Below are 17346 nucleotides of genomic sequence, written 5' to 3'. Positions count from 1 at the left end.
TCACATCTCCTAATACATTCCTAATGCAGGTTGTTGCATGGAAAAGATGCCAGCTGTTCTGAGTGTAGCTCAAGACACCCCACTTGCAGCATGAATCAAATTTGGGGCAAGGCAGGTTCAGTGACCAAACTACAGAATGATAATTCAGAACTAGGCAGTTCAGTCACTTGATCTTTCCCAAGTGAACGTAGACAAGAGAGTCAAGCCAATGATTAAAGTGGAATGAAACTATCCCAAGTCAGGAGGAGGAGGCGGGGGTCTCCCCCGGCTTTTAGCAGAGGAGGGGATGCTGTGCATTCCTCTCTTACTTGAGCTTCTGACTCAAAACAGTGTTCAAAATGTCTGTCTAGTCCCCAGTTCTCTCCGCTTTCCTTTCTTCACGACATTCCAGATGTTTCATATAAAACCCACTCTCAGCAGGGCTCCTAATAAATCTCACAACACTTTCTGTGCCCAGACAGTCTTGTGCAATATACAGTATAGTAAATTCCTAGACCTTTTAATGAGATTTAAGTACATAAATGTATGTCTGTAGAAACCCACCCTTCCCCATGTGAACGAATGAGCTTGGGGAAGGAAGCAGGCTGGCTCTCCAAGGCTCCAGCCTATGCTGCGATGGGGTAACACATTCACTAGAACCTGTCAGAGATCTCAAGTTTCCTGGATCAAGATATCCAGGAAAACATAAGTTCCAAATTCTGGAGCACACGCGTGCCAGGTTCCATTGAGAGTTGAATGTGACCCTAAGCATTGTTCTAATTTTATTTTATTTTATTCAGCTGAATGTATTTGAAATGATTAGTGAGCACAAGAGACCCCAGGATCCTTCGTATACCCAAACCCTCAGTGTCAGCTGCAAACACTTCAGTTTTCAATAGTAAGCCCAGGTTCAGAGAAGGGCAACTAAAATAATTAGGGGTTTGGAACGAGTCCCATATGAGGAGGGATTAAAGAGGCTGGGACTTTTCAGCATGGGAAGAGGAAACTAAGGGAGGATATGAAAGCGGTATATAAAATCATGAGTGGTGTGGAGAAAGTGAATAAGGAAGTGTTATTTACTCATTCCCATAACATAAGAACTAGAGGCCACCAAATGAAATTAATGGGCATCAGGTTTAAAACAAATAAAAGGAAGTTCTTCACACAGCGCACAGTTGACCTGTGAAACTCCTTGCTTGAGGAGGTTGTGAAGGCTAGGACTATACAGGGTTTAAAAGAGAACTGGATAAATTCATGGAGGTTAAGTCCATTAAAGACTATTAGCCAGGATGGGTAAGGAATGGTGTCTTTAGCCTCTGTTTGCCAGAGGGTGGAGATGGATGGCAGGAGAGAGAGCACTTGATCATTACCAGTTAGGTTCACTCCCTCTGGAGCACCTGGCATTGGTCACTGTCAGTAGACAGAAATACTGGGCTGAATGGACCTTTGGTCTGACCCAGTATGACCATTCTTATGTTCCTATGTTCTCACAGTCTAAATAGACAAGACAGACAAAGGAGTGAAGAAGCCTGGAGAGGTGAAGTGACACAGCAGGTCAGTGGGAACAGACCTCTGGTCTGCTGATTCCCAGTCAGTATCCAGTCCACTATATCAGACTATGTCAGTGTTAGGGGAAATTAAAGCCAGTGGGGGAACTTATAGATATTACTGACGGTACCATTTGGTTCAGGGTCTTGTAATACCACATTATTGGAAATATGTGGCTTCTCCTGTGAATTGTAGTATAGTAAAATATTGAGTGTCCTTGCAATGGAAAAATTTTCACACCAAGTATGTACACAAGTGCCAGAAAGGGGACAGATATTTAGAAATTTGGTGACCTTGTTTAGCGTATTCAGAGGAGGAGGGCTCCCCACCCAGCAAGCCAGAATCTTTAGCCAGGTTCTTTGAATATTAACCTGATCCTCCATACGTAATAAGTAATGTACAAGGCTGCATGTTAACATTTTATTGTAACTTTGCCTTAATAAAAGGATTCAAAATTGTTTGTTCAATGGAAAGTAAACAAACAAACAAAAAATACTACTTTTTTGCTGGATAAAGCTCTATCCATGGATTGTTAACCAGCAGGCAATGTCACAGCTGAATCCATTGCTTTGCACTAGCTATTTTTATTTCTTGTGAAGGGCTAGCAGTATTTTTAAAGAAAGATAAAAATGTTACAATTGGTGTAATAATTCTGCTGTCCCAGAGACAAGGAATCTTTCTGTTAAAAAGAAACTAACACCTTCCTGGGTTTTGAGAGTTATTGGATTTGGGTTCGCTGTGGATATTCTGCTACATTAGGCCACAGTTACATTCATCATTGGAAATGTGCATGATGACATGTTTTTATAATAGGAAAATAACAAGGTTTATGAACCACTCCAGAACCCTGGGATATCCCTTTTGGTCATGCTCTTACAGGGAGAGAGAGCTAGGAATATTAACAAGAGACATCCCTCATTTGTTAAATGCTGTCTCCATCCTGTTTTCTGCCGCTTTCCTTGCACAGAAGTCAGAGTGATTTATCTTCATAATGAAGTGTTAATTGTGTTTGGATTATTCTTTTCCTACTAATAATAGGATATCATAACATTAGATCAGAGCCTGTCAAAATGCTGAATTCAGATTGTCGTGCAGGTATGTTCCAAAAACAATACCGGGTTCCCTTTATCTGTGACATGACAATGGATGAGGAAACTGGTGATAACATCTGTTTTGATCAAAAATGTACAGTTACCCATTACCTTAATTATTAACTTAGCAACCATTTGAGACGCTGATGATACCTGTGCTATCTAGGGCCCAATTTTCCAGTCCTTACTCTAACAAAACTCCCGCTGAGGTTTCTAATGAAGACCATTAAAGTGTGCTGGCTGATGGTATAAAGATTTAATACAGTAATGATTATTTAATCTCTCATGCACGTCTTTACATTTTTTAAATGTAATTCCTGTTCCCAACTCCATAATTGCACAAAGTCTATAGACTCTAGGGAGAACTTCGCATGTTGGAAAGATTTTTTGGGTACTTTTCATATTTGTTTTAAATGTTGTGATTCTTTTTATCAGATATACATGTATGCACTGTAGTTGTAGCTGTGTCAGTCCCAGGATATTAGAGACAAAGTGGATGAGGTAATATTTTTTATTTGACCAACTTCTATTGATGTGGGACAAGCTTTTGAGCCGCACTCAGCTTTCCTTTGGGTGTGGGAAAGGTACCTGAATAAGAGTTCTGGTGACTCTCTCCCCAGCAGACAATGGTCCAATAAAAGTATTACCTCACCCACCTTGTCTCTCTAGCAGAAATACACACGTTTTATATATGCCTCCTCATCCCTGCTAACCCTCTTACCATCCTGTCTTACTCAGCAGCATTCTGTTCTGAGTTGAAATATTCTACTGTAAAGCAAGGTAACTCCATGGAAGCTGATGAAGTTACTCTACTTTCACCAGTGTACATGAGACTGGAACATATCCCAGTTTATTTATTCCTATCATAAGTTAATTAAGGGCTAACTCCTGCAAATGCTTATGCATGTGAGTTATCCCTCTCCAGACAGTAGGGCTATTTGTATGAGTAAACTCAGGCATCTGTTTAAGTGTTTTGCAGAATCGAGCCCTGAGGTCTGTTATAAGGGTACTGTTGGAAAATATTGCTTACAGGATGTTATGCTTTTCCATATCATGTTTTAAAGGTGACCTACAAAAGGGAAAAAAATGTGCTTGTACCTCTTTTGCTTCTTTGCAATGGATACATAATACTTAAAAGTCTTCAAGGTTCTTTGTTTCAAGTCTGATTTCTTTGTTTTTCTTCTTGTTCTTTTTACATTAGAAAATCAGGTCCTACGTGTCCTGAAAGGCTGTATGACAGTTGGGAAACTAGTGAAATGATGACACTCTAAATACTAAGAGAGAGAGAGCCAAGCAAAAAACTCTTGTTTTCTTAACACCTATTAACAGCAATGACTAATTAATATTTTAGAGAAAGGAAACTTCCATTAAAACCTCCAATTGTCACATCTTCAAGTAAGGCATGAGAATAACAATAAACATCCTCTTAGAACCCCTACCGACTCCTGGAGCTAAGCCAAGGAAGGCCAGAGTAGAGATTCCTAATATTCCCAAGGTAAAAAAACAAGCAGAACAGAAACATTACAGGTGAAGATGCAGAAATAAATGTATCTTAGCTTGAAGAATCTCTGAGAGATTTCAGCTGATAATGTCCCGGGTCAGTTCTGTGACCAAGAAAAAGAAACATTGCGTTTGCAAAACCTGAGTTAATTAAAATGAGCAGGGTTTAAGGAACTGACCTTTAAGGCAAACTTTAAAAACCTCTCCTTATCAAACATTATCTATCTAATCTATCTTTCATGATCTTGGTCTAAACCCAGATTTTTTTCAGACCTCATGTCAGTGCTTAAATCTGCTTGACTATGTGTGGTTTTTTTTTTTGTTTGTTTGTTTTGTTTTTTGTTTTGACAGTGGGCACTGCCCCTACTGCCTCCGTCACTGCCTGCTGCCCTCCTAGTTCCCATGCAGTGGGTGGTAAATGTCTGTGATGTCCTGTTGCTTCCATCTGCCTGCATCATACTCTAATTATATCAGGACAATAGGTCTCAGCCTTTATGTCACCAGTCAAGCTGCCAAAAGACGAGTTTGGTTTTAAAACCAAGATTTTTTTTGAAATAGTGAATGTTGGGTTCTTATAGATTCATAGACTTAAGTCAGAAGGGACCATTATGGTCATCTAGTCTGACCTCCTCCTGCACAATGCAGGCCACAGAATCTCACCCACCCACTCCTGTAACAAACCCCTGACCTATATCTGAGTTATTGAAGTCCTCAAATCATAGTTTAAAGACCTCAAGGTGCAGAGAATCCTCTGGCAAGTGACCCATGCCCCATGCTGCAGAGGAAGGCAAAAAACCTCCAGGGCCTCTGCCAGTCTGCCTGGAGGAAAATTCCTTACCGACTCCAAATATGGTGATCTTTTTCTTTGCCTTCTGGTTTCCAGCCTTTTCTCCTGAAGCATGAGGGCAAGAAACATTTTCTTTTTTAAGGAAGGCTGAGATGTATTCAGTCACATTCCTGCAGGTGCTGGGACTTTGAAAAACCAAATATCACTGGCAATGCTGATACCGGTCTAGCAGGGGAAGACTTTAACCAATCAGATACTGCTGCACAAGCTGTTGTCCATTGCTTTCCATGTTCTGAGCTGCCAAGGAACTGTCCACCTTCAAGCCCTGCATTTGTGTGTAGCAGACTAAGCTTTGGAGCAGCACAAACTCTATTAAGGGATAGAACATGTACCAGTAATTGAGAGATTGTAGTGGCAGTTCCCTGGGGTCCCTCAACAAGGCCAATTTCTCAGAGCCTGGTTCTGTTAGGTGCAGAGCACCCTCAGCTCCCCCGGAAATCAACAAGCATTGAGGGCACTCCACCACTCACCAGAGATACTCAGCACCTGGCAGAATTGGTCCCTGTTACTGGGAGCGGAAGCCTGTTCTGTGAGGTAGCAAAACTGGCATACGGACCAGTAGTTGGGAACCACTGCACTAGAAAGCCTCTACCACATGATAAATGCAGCCCCTACCCAAATAAATCACTTCCTTTTTAAATCCTTCCCTACTGTTCCCCTCATATTCATAATAGGATGATAGGTGGAACCAAAGATGTGGCTGTTACTTTAAAGGATAAATTAGTTTGACTCTTAACTCAATAATTAAAACTGTTATGGCGATGAGCCTGCAGGGATAATGTACTATTATTATAATCATTTGTTTCAATTAAATGCTTGCTGATTTTACAATAGCAGCTGGGCACCTGTGTGAGATAGCTATTACTCTGAACAAGACTTCTCAAATTCCAGCAGAAATTTGTCACTGCACTAGAGCATTTTCTATAGACCATGAAAGTTTATTAGGAGCAGTTACAAATCGAGAAGAGGAGGGGTGGTAATTGGGGATATATTTTCTTATCAGCTTCTCTCTCTCTCTCTCTTTCTTTAAAGTAAATCATCTTTACACGTTTCAACTATGGTGAGGCGTTTCCATTTAAACTTCAGTACAGAAAAAGCCTACTGGGAAAACTTAGCTTCAAAGCTGTTCAGCAGATAATTTCCCTCCCAGGTTGATTATGATTGTAATGCCTTGTTCTTTAGGAACAAACCTAAGGAGAGAGAATCTATGTCAGAGATAGAGGTTGCCAGAGGATCCCCCAAATAATCTGCCATTGAAATAGGTGCTCCTCTATTGGGGTGATATCAGCAGGGTGTAAGTTTTGATTTGCAAAGATTCAGGAATATAATATAATAGATGAAGTTTGAAAGGACAAGTAGCTCTTGTCCGAGACATGCTGTAGGAGCTAATCCTGGGAGATGGACCAAAGTCACTCGAGTGTTTGGTAGCCCTGAAGATGCTTGGTAAGTGGAGCCTCTCCTCACCTCCTTGTGTGTGGAGTTGGGATGTGATCTTGTAGTCTGGTTTTGATATGCATGGCCAGTGTCGTTGTCCATTGTCCTGAACTACTGAACCTTTTTCACCAGGCTTATAGGACATGTTTAGACCAGAAAAAGTAGTCAGGTCAGGGTTAGTGAACATGTTTTAGCAAGCCCTGGCCTAACCACTTTTTTCCCCTAGGGAAAACACCTTCTACATCAGTGGTCATCAACCTGTTGATCGCACTCGACTGGTCCATTGCGGAGCCTCTACCAGTCGATCATGATCTCCAGCTGCTAAAAGTACAGCAGTGCAGTGGGACTAAGGCAGGCTCCATGCCTGCCTTGGCCCTGCACCACTCCCAGAAGCAGGCAGCACACCCCTGAGGCCCCAGGGGGTAGAGGGAGGGAGCTCAGACGTCTCTGCGCACTGCTCCTGCCTGCAAGCATTGCCCCTGCAGCTCCCATTGGCCGAGAATGGGTAACTGCGGCCAATGGAAGCTGCGGGGGTGGTGCCTGCAGAGAGGGGCAGTGCGCTGAGCCATGTGCTGCCCCCGCAGGGGCCACAGGGGTGTGATGGTCGCTTCCGGGAGCGGGACAGGCAGGGAATCTGCCTTAGCCCTGCTGCCCAGGAGCCACCCAAGGTAAATGCCACCCTGTGGGAGCCCACACCCCTCCCAAACCCCAGCTCTGAGCCCCCTCCTTCACCCCAAATCCCGTGCTTCACCCTGGAGCCAGCACCCTGTATCTCCTTCTGCACCCCAATACTCTGCCCCAGCCCAGAGACTCCTCCTGCACCCAAACTCCCAAAACTGCACCTTGCATCCCATCCTGCACCCCAACCTCCTGCCCCAGGTTCGGCCTGGAGCCCCCTCCCACACTCCAAACCCCTCAGCCCCAGTCCAGAGGCCGCACTCCTTTCTGTATCCCAACTGCCTGCTCCACCCTGGTGAAAGCGAGTAAAGGTGAGGAAGAGCGAGTGATTGAGGGAGGGGGATGGAGTGAGCAGGGCGGGGCCTCAGGGAAGGGGTGGGGTAACTTCTGGATTGTGCTTAAACTCAAAAAGTGATCTTGTATGTAAAAAGGTTGGAGACCACTGTTCTACATGGATTTAGCTACTGTAGGTCCTTCCTGAGTTTCCTCCTACAATGTGTTAGCTGTCCCCAAGCTCACCTCAGTCACCTTTCCTAGTCTAGACAAACCTGCAGTGCTTTGTAGAAATAGAAACTGTGGGCAAACTTCTCTTCTGTTTTCACTGTAGCCCATTCTGCATGAGGAGCTTTCATCAACATGAGTAGCAGTTCCCCATATAGAACAAGGGCAAAATATGCAGTGGAGATCAGCAAGGAGAGAGAATGGTTTCAGAGCAGAATTTTACCATCTATATCCTATATATAAGGATCTAGTCTTCTACTGCCAAACACAACTACATCCGAGGTACAACATGACAGCAAAAGTATTAGCAGCCATATGCACAACAGTGTAGGGGTAGGAGGTGGAAGAGAAGAAGAATACCTTACAGAAGGAAAGAAACAGGAAATTTTAGATAGGCAGAATTATCTAGGATGGAATTCAGCCAGGGCACTGGGATTAAAATCTCACCTTGCAAAAAGGGACCACAGACTTTTGAATGGCCAAAAGTAGTCAATACCTGTGTTCTACTTCCTATCTTGAAACAATTCATTCACGACTATATTGTCCAAAGCGCGATGCTGCTTGGAATGACAGCATATTGTCTGCTCAAATAAATTGGCTAATGCTGTGCTACTTACTGCTGGAAAGAGCTGCCTTTTGCTCATGAATTTTCTAGGAGTTTACATAAAACTGCACTTGATATATTTTAAAACATTATCTTTGCTGCCAGAGTGTCCAATTCCCAAATCAGAATATTTAGCCTGTTTTTAATGGTGTTTTGTTACTCATGCTGCAAAAGTGTAGATTACTGTTTTCCCCATAAACAAGGAGCTCTGAGCATGTGCAGTTTGTCAACCTTTTTGGAGGATTAGCTGGAGTGTTTATATGCTTGATATGCATATTCATTAAAAAAAAACCTAAAATATTGTAAAAAAAAGAGGCTGGCTTTGAATTAGAGTAGCCTTTGGGAATCTTTTAAGTAAGATGCATTTAATTACTTTAGTAACTACTACATCACATTTTACTCATGTTCCTCTGAGATGCATAACATCTTATAAACCGAGGCAGCAAACGTATCCTTTGGAGACTCGAAGTTTGCATTTCCGTAGTGCCATGTAACGAGGATGCCAGTGCACTTAATAAACAGGATCACATTCCCCCTCAGATACTCACGTGTAGCTTCTCTTTTTGTGGGAGCCGCAGACACACGTAGGAGAGCAGAATTCAGATCATTGTTTCCACTTCACAGTTGGGGAAATCGAGGCACAGGGAAAGGAAATGACTTGCCCAGGGTGTTTGTGGAAGATCCAGGAATGGAATCTGGGTTCCTTATGATCCACACCTGTGCTGTATTCACTAGGCTGTCCTCTCTTCTTTGCCTTTTTAACGGTATGCTCATGATGATGATTTAATTATCAATGTATTTGCATATGGCTCCATCAGGGCATATGGAGCTTTACGGAGAATAAAGACACAGAGCCTGTGCCAGTGAGACTACATCATAGATTATATTCAACATGACAGGAAGCAGAGATAGATGACATCGGGGATGGGGTGCTTATGCCTGGGAAGGTGACAGGGGGCTTGTTTTTGTAAGGGGAACACATCATACTAGTGCCCTTGTTCTGGTTAAGGACAGTTGTTGTTGCTTTGTTTATGGCAGGTGGGCCATTTTGGGAGAGACGGAAGGAATGGAGAAGTGGAATTTTTCTCCCTGGCCTTTTCTGAATAAAGATTCCTTCTTTTCCAAAACTACTCACAGTTATTGGTTAGAAGCTGAGTGGAGATCATCAAAGTTACTAGTATTTCTGAAATGAGCAGAATTTGAATATAGGTCTCCAAAAATGAGAGGCTGGAATACACAGGACTGTATCTCCTGGGTCTTTACACTGAATACTGCCCGTCACAGCCTATGTTAAAAAATCAATGATTATGGTAAAGGGATATAAAAGTAAGCCATGCAGAATGAAGAGAGTGGGCGTGCAGGGGATGGCTGCAGCCTTGTCTGTTTGAAAAATGCGCTTCAGAAAAAGAATATGAGCTTAGTGAGTGATAAAGGCTGGGCCAGCTGCTGCCGACATCAGTAGCTCACTGGCCTCAGTCGGACTGCTCTGAGGAAGGGGTGGCAGGGTCAGGGCAACTGAGTGCAGACTCCCATCATTCACTGAATAAAAATACCCTGGTCATGAATGAAAAATAACAGCTATTAATGCAGTAAGCAAGGAGATTATGGAGCGCGGACCGTGCCATTGAGTCTCTGCATTCATTATCATGATTCGGAGAGTTACTCGAGTGGGTGCTTGAAGGCTGAGTTGCAGGATTGCATGAAGGAGAGGAAAGAGAAGCCAAGAGTAAGCAGCAAAGAGGCAAAAGGGTAAGTGGAAACAGGGATGTCTTGGGAGAGACAAGATGCAGATACCCTTTCTTGGAGGAGATCTGTGGGCTAAGATGTGATGATCTCCATGATGAGAAGAGACCATTCTGCTATCCACCCAGTTCCTGGTGCTTCTGTCACCTCCAGCTTGGATTGCTGATATGCTCTCTCTTTGAACATGCCCCTGTCCTCCATGTGTTTCTCTGGCCGCTTGTCTGGCTCCAGGTGCTAGTGGCAATCTTTATATTCTGCAAGGGCTTGGAGACACTTAAATAAGAGGCTGCCCCGGTGTATCAGCTAATAATGGCTGGAGCTCAGCTTTCTGAGTTCAGTACAAGGCAGACTCAGTTAGAAGCCCACCTGCCCTTCCTTCCCACCTTTGGAACCTGCTCCCCCGTATCGTGCATCAGGATTATTTCAAAACATATTTTTCAGGTTGCTCAGGTAGCCTTCCAAATGTGACCCCGTGAGTGGTCTGCAGGCAATAGTTCTGAGTAAGGATACCGTGCTTAACTTGCTGTCTTCCGTCACTACTGACCAATAACACTGGTCTCCCTTGTTTAAGGAGGAGGCATGTGCAGAGGTTAGAATAAATGTCTATGGATTAGAACATTGTGGAGCTGTTACCATCTCTGCCATTGACTCACTGAGTGGCCTTGAGTCAGTCATTTCCCTGCCTCAGTTTTCACATCCTTAAAACAAGAATGAGGATGCTGCCCCTAGGAAGTTGAGAGCTGATCAGTGTCTGCAAAGCACTTTGAGACCTTGGTGGTTCCATGGCAATCAGTGTTCTCAGACCACCTGTTCAATGTGTGTCTGAGGCTGCAGGTGGCAGTTGTGCTGTGGTTTGGGTGGCAGTGCTACTAGTAGGCTGGTGATACACAGCACTGTCCCCTTTTCTTTGAATGCAGGTGGTGCAGGGTCTCAGTTTTTCAGTGCTTGGCTGAGGCCAGAAGCTGCATGGGAGTGAGCTTGACTGAAATTTAATCTAAACAAGGCAGAGGCGATCTTGACCGATGAAGAAGCATTCTGAGAGTGTGACAGGGAATGTGCCAGTTCCTATTGTGAAGGGATTTTGCCAACCCTTTGTCATGGAGGTTTGCAATTTTTTGGTATTTCTGGAGTCCCAGTTTCTCCCAGAGTCCCATGCCAGCAAGAGGTCCGCCGAAGCCGTGGGACCAGCGGACCCTTCGCAGGCAAATTGCCGGAGGCAACCTGCCTGCCGTGCTTGGGGCAGCAAAATCCCTAGAGCCGCCCCTGGGTGGAGAAAATCATATGCGGGTCTTTGAAAGACAACAAAAAGCAGAGCTGCTGAAATTTCCATCCTACCTGCTGGATAAACTCTCTGGGGACCTGTCCAAAGACCATTATGGTCAGTGGGAGTGTGTCCATTATCTTCAATGGGCATTGGCTCAGACCCTAACTCATTCCCACAATTTTTCGTAAGAATTTGTAGCACATGTCCATTATCCATAATTACACTCCTGGACTTGTTCTGCTCTGCTGCATAAATAATATGCACTTTAAAGAAAAAATGTATGATTACATATTTAATAGATAAATGGAGCCGTTGTGGTCTATTGCCCACATAATAAGAGTTTTTAAAATTGTCTTAATAGAGTATTTACCCAAGAGACTGGAATGGCTGCAAATGAGAGTGAGCAATTTTAGCTTTTAGGATTTTTTAAATCACATTTTAAAGCCTTCCCCATTTATAAAACACAATTGTATAAACTTTTCTTCATTTAAATTTAAAATAAGGTCAATAAATTATGCTTTTCCTTGGGAGCAGGCAGATCATCTTGAACATAAAAGGTCTGGATTAAACTGACAAAATCCAAGACAAATTTACCATTTTCTCCTTTGAAATCTGCAATTGAACTCACTGTGTGTGAGCCAAACAGGTCCCATACTAGCTTCCCCACGCCCAGCTGTGCCCCTCACCTCAGTCCTGCTTGCCTCACCCCCTTGATGCTACAGTTCTCTCCTGGCCCCCAAAAATATTCTGCCTAGTGCAAATACACTCAATTTCTGACCTGCAGTAGCCCTTACTGTGCCATTTCTGGGATGACTAGCCCTCAGTCAATGCACCTGCAGCACCCTCCTCATTTAGATTAAAAGATTAATATATCTTCATGCCAGAAGGGACCATTAGATCATCTAGTCTAACCCCCTGTAAAACGGAGGCCATGGAATTTTGTCAGTTATTCCTGTATTGTGCCCAATAACTTGTTTTGGCTAAAGCATCTTCCAGAAAGGCATCAAGTCTTCATTTGAAGACTTCAAAAGATGGAGAATCCACCACTTCCTTTAGTAGTTTGTTCCAATGGTTAATCACCCTCACTGTTAAAAAGACAATTATAGAATGAAATATTGTAGACAGGCAGACACCATTTCCAAGAGCCCTATGACTTGGGCCCCAGTTCTACAGGGTGCTTAAATGTGTGCCTGATTGTAAGCATGAGTGGTCCCGCTAAAGTCAGTGGGACTAAACTCCAGTGGTTACAGTTAGGCACATGCTTAAATCCCTTGCTGAGTCAAGGCCCTAGTCCTAGGCCTCTGGTGAACAGAGAGTGGCTGTCATACAGTATTTCGTTTTACTAAATATACAGGTAGGTGCTTGAATCAGTCCCACCCATCTATTTTGTGCTTATATCCTGATAGCTGTTGAGCATAGAACTCCCAGAAGCAACATGCAAAACCTGCTGTGCACAAACATTTTCATAACCTGGACCACATCTTTCATAAAGAAAGTGTCTCATTGGCCCCTCCTTTCCCATTTATGATCCTTCGCCATCCCTGCGGCCACTACAGCAATTACTTAGATGGAAAAGTTTTAGGAGGCAAGTATTTGATGTGGTTGTAGTTGTCTCAGTGCAATTTAGCATTTGGAAATGAGGAGGAGCCAGTGCCCTGTGACAAGTCAGCTGTCCAGAAAGCCCCACAGTTTGGGAATGTCTTAGCTGGACAGTCCCCGTTCCCTCCCCCCGCATTGGAAACTCCTTGCCCATTTATAGCACAGGCCACTGCTGTCATTAACTCACATTTCTGTGGGTTCTCCATGTATTTATTTGTATCTTTTCACAGTGATGTGAGCTGAGGACAGTGATGCAGCCTGATCTTAAAGGGCATGAAACGTAGTCAGCCTAAGTCAAATTCTTGGTGTTATTTCATGAGGGACATATTTGCTGTTTGAAAGTTAAATCCCAGCACTGAGTAATTAACACAGAAAGGGGTTGCTCTTGTCAAAATCTGTTCTCCCCCCACGTGTATGATCTGAATGCATGAGCAGAGTGTGCTGTCTGGTGTTCTGGAAGAGCTCTCGATTCCTGACCTGCAGCAGTAAATCCGCTTCTGCGTTTGGATTTATTTCCACTGAAACCTGCTGAGCCCTAGCAGCTCTTCCCTCCATTTCTTACTTTATGTGCTGCTCATGGGGTTGGCAGGACTCCCCTGTTAATGAGAGATTGCACCTCAGTGGGCTTATCGGAAACAAAGATTGTTAATAAATAAAGCCCTGGGTCTTTAAACTCATGTTAACATTAATCAGATTAATATAGAAAGCAAAAATTCTGGAAGATATTTAAGACTGTTTGATTTCCCTCCTGCTGACTTCTTCTGTGGCTGAATCAGATTGTACGTAAGTAGCTGGCTTAGCCCTGTCTCTGAAATTAGTAAGAGAACTCTGGCACACTGCTGATGACATTGACATGTTGATAGGCCTCGTTTATAGGATGAGGGGTAATTGTTTGATCTGTATGTGGGAGAGGGAGGTGATAAATAGTCTAATGTGAATCCTGGTGGGTTTTCTCTGGGAAAAGCAGCACAGATTTCGGTTGCATAGTCTTTTCCGAGGACTTCTGAGGCTACTGTTGTTTGACTACGTCCCCAAAAGTAAATTCTGTTCTAGGTTCTGATCTGACAAGCATTCCTGACACGAGTAGTTTTCGTTCATGTGAATAGTCATATTGGATTAATTGGGACCGTTTGTATATGTAAGGATCCCTTGTGTGAGTAAGTATTTGTGGGATTGGGCCTGCAGTGATATCAGGGCTTAGGTCCCGATTCTGCAAAAATTTAGAGACATTGTTAACTTTACAAATACAAATAATTGCATTGCATATGAAAACTACTCATGTCTGTAATGTTCATTGTGTGCCTAAGTCCTTCCAAGATCGGGGCCCTAGCATGCCCAGATGAGAATGTAGGGGAGGTAGTGGATTAATTGAGGGAGAGGTATACAAACTAATTTTCTCTTTTTTCCAGATTTGCCAGCTTCACTGAGTAACAGGCAGTATGGTGAGGACTCCACACAGTCCTCCCATAGACACAGGAGAGTAGGTTTTGTGATGGAGGAGAGGAGCATGGAAATTTCCCTGCTAGATCAGACAAATGGTGCATGTAATAAAGTGTTCAGTGTCTTTGGTCAATGTTCTGAAGAAGGCTCTAATTTTCTACAACCTTGTATCCAAACAAGTAGCACGTCATAGTAATGTTGTTATTCTGTTATTACATCAAGTCTGGAACTTCAGTAATCACTCACTGGTCTATTTGTGTGATTACTATGTGTCTCAGATATTTATCTGTGTATATTGGATAATCAGATGCCAGGAAAGTCATCTCTATGAAAAGTACAAGGGCATGCAAAAAGTCAGGGGTAGAATGCAGGAGGGCCTCATTTAGAGACCTGTGCTTCATCCACTAAATAATGCTGCATTTATAGAAAGGCAACCCTGTCCTCTATTTGTGCATGCAACTGCAAGTGCAAATTGGGTCAATGCATTGCCAAATTTATGCACACAACCCTAGAATTTGCACGCATAAATAAGGTTGTGTATTTTTGGTGTCTGTATGTATATGGTCCTCTGCCCTTCGGAAGTTTAGTCCAAAATATATAAGTTCAGACATTAAAGTCCACAAAAAGGAACTTTTAAGAGAGCGATAAAGCAAGTTGGGAACTGGTTTGCACTCTCTTACATTGAGTTCGTTATGGTTGTAGATTACAGCCATTTCTTTACTGCAATTCCCAGAGCCTGAAGGAAGATGTGAAAAGCCAATTGGAATTAGAAACGGACAAAATTCAGCCCAGATGTAAGCAGATGCAACCCATTTGACTTCAGTGGAGCTGCAACCGCTTACATCATGTTTGAAGTTTGCCTGATGTTTCTCACAGTACAGCTCATTCTCAGTGGGAAGGGCTTGTTATCATGTGGCATGATCTGAGCAGGTGCAGCAGTCCTCTCCAGGGTTTCTTCTTCATGAACGCACTATATTCCTGAGGCTGGTTACCCTGAGTCAGTGCTCGTTACTAGGTGATGGGGTGGTCTAGAAGTACCTTTGATAGACAGATTATGAGCCAGGTTCTCAGATGGTGTAAATCAACCTAGCTCCATTGACTTTGGCTGAGCTACAATGATTTACACCAGCTGAGCATCTGGCCTTATATCTCTATTTTATCTGTCTTGTCTTCCTTCAGTATATAGGTTCCCACACTCTGCCTGGCACCATGGTATCCCACAATATGAACAACAGCCTGGAAGATCATCCATGTCCAAAGGGCCTTCAGTTTGAGACTGGGCTGGTTGTATATTCTGAGGCTTGTTCAGAGGTGGATGGCAGAATGGTAAGGCTGAAAATGGCTAGACAATGAACATTTCTTTTGTTGGTGAACAAGGCGTTTTAGCTCTTTGTGCAGTAACGCTCCTCACGGTAGCCTCTCTCCCTAGCATAGTTTGGGAGTATTTAAGCATCTGTTGGCATTTCACTCCTTTTCCTTCTGCGTTTTAATGATCTGTGTAGCACCTTTTCATCAGTGGTGTTTACGATTTAAGCCTGACATCTGTACAATCTGCCATATGAACCTGACATACAGATTCTCTGCCCAAAATAATAATAATCATTTTTTTCACCTTTTCACGCAGTTGGCCCTCAAGCAATTATATTTTCAGCCCTTCCAGCAGGCTCTGTCTGTTGTTTTACATTACTTTCCAGACAGGTGCAAAGATTAATTTTTGCAGGTTGTCTGATGTGCTTGCAGCATTGGTTAAGGCCTCAGTGCGTGCGATCTTCTGAATCTGGGAAAGGGCTGAGCTCCTGAAGTGTGCAAAACAAGCCTGTTCCCTTGTTATGGGTCCGATCCTGCTGCCTGTGCCTCATAATCCTGCTCCCATAGAAACAAATGTGAGCTTTGCCGTTGAGTTCAGTAGGAGCAGAACGTACCCCTGAATATGTGAGTGTGATGCTGCTCCCTTGCAGCCATGGACTGAAGCGGAGTTTGCTCACAGTATGGAGGTTTACATTGTAAGCTGTCCTTTGGTGGGAGTAGGCTGTCACCGTTCTGTTGGGGAGTTAGAGGGTCACGCTGAATCTGCCTTGCTCTGTCTGTCGTGTGTGGTTCGTTTTCTGTGTTCATGGATTCAGTCTGACCGTGGTTGTTGCAGGCTAATGGGATGAAGATCCTGATTTTCAAGTGTGGTCACATTAAGAGGGGATCCTGAGGGAGCTCAGGGGGACACTTAGTCCACAGAACTGCATTTACATGCCACACTGCCGACAAGATCTGGGCATCCTGCTGGGGTGGCGTGAGTCTGGTCACACACAGTGCTCTGCGCCTCTGAACACATCCTGTTTGTTTGCCGGGGGCTGGAAACAGAACAGTCCCAGTGAGGAGTCCTAGGGTAAGGTTGTCCAAAGTGACTCATGGTTTTGGCTGGCTCCATTGAAAAGTGCAGAGTCCCTGTGCTCTGTAAATTTGGGGCCTTTAAGGTGTCCCAGGTCGGGCACCCAAAATCAATAGTCACTTCTGAAATCCTTGGCCCTTTTGGCTATGGAATTTGTTGCCTCAGTCTGCCAGAACCCGAATCTGCTGGCCTTCAGGAGATGGGACAAGGCCCATGTTTCTGGGGGACAGGATGTATGATTGAGCAGGGTCAGATGTTTGGCGGGGGGTATCTGTGGCAGTGTTTGGTGTGTGGGGAGCAGGATATTGGTCCGAGTGTTTGTTGTTTCATGCCATTAGTTCCAGTGTCTGGAGCACTGGATGGCATGTTTTAAGTACGTAAATACAGAAAATTCTTGACTTCTCTGCCAGTCCAGGGGCTCAGACTTGCCAGAATGTCACCCCTCTTTGTAAACATGGGGCTTTATGACCAAGGGAGAGTTTGTACCCATTGTTTTACTGTTATTGAAAAAATTAAAAGGTAGAACCTCTGTGAAAGGGATGCTGCAGTCAGAGCAGTGTCAGGTAAGGCTCTTGGCAATAAAGCTCAGGCATCATTCTTAACACACCCCATTGTGTGCCTGGGCCGGTCTGTACAGCACATGGGAGCAAACTGTGTGTGAGATGACCACACACACCCCACCCCCCATTTCTAGGACACAGTCTCTTCTGGGTCTTGGAATCTTTTTGGTTTTAC

General features: G+C 43.8%; 1 protein-coding gene across 5 annotated transcripts in view; it reads left to right on the top strand.

The window, feature by feature from the left end:
- Positions 1 to 17346, top strand: part of TOX2 (TOX high mobility group box family member 2) — a 265767-nt gene that overhangs the window by 186717 nt on the left and 61704 nt on the right. For 2 of the 5 annotated variants that reach the window (XM_032793335.2, XM_032793338.2), the window contains exon 4: positions 15408 to 15554. The exons of the other annotated variants lie outside the window; for them this stretch is intronic. In XM_032793335.2, the coding sequence (XP_032649226.1) occupies positions 15408 to 15554 (147 nt within the window). The remainder of the gene's footprint in view (positions 1 to 15407; positions 15555 to 17346) is intronic. 5 annotated transcript variants of the gene reach the window in all.

Source organism: Chelonoidis abingdonii, chromosome 14 (assembly GCF_003597395.2).
Source record: "Chelonoidis abingdonii isolate Lonesome George chromosome 14, CheloAbing_2.0, whole genome shotgun sequence".
In the NCBI taxonomy this organism is placed as follows: domain Eukaryota; kingdom Metazoa; phylum Chordata; order Testudines; family Testudinidae; genus Chelonoidis; species Chelonoidis abingdonii.
This window is presented reverse-complemented; position numbering and strand designations above follow the sequence as displayed.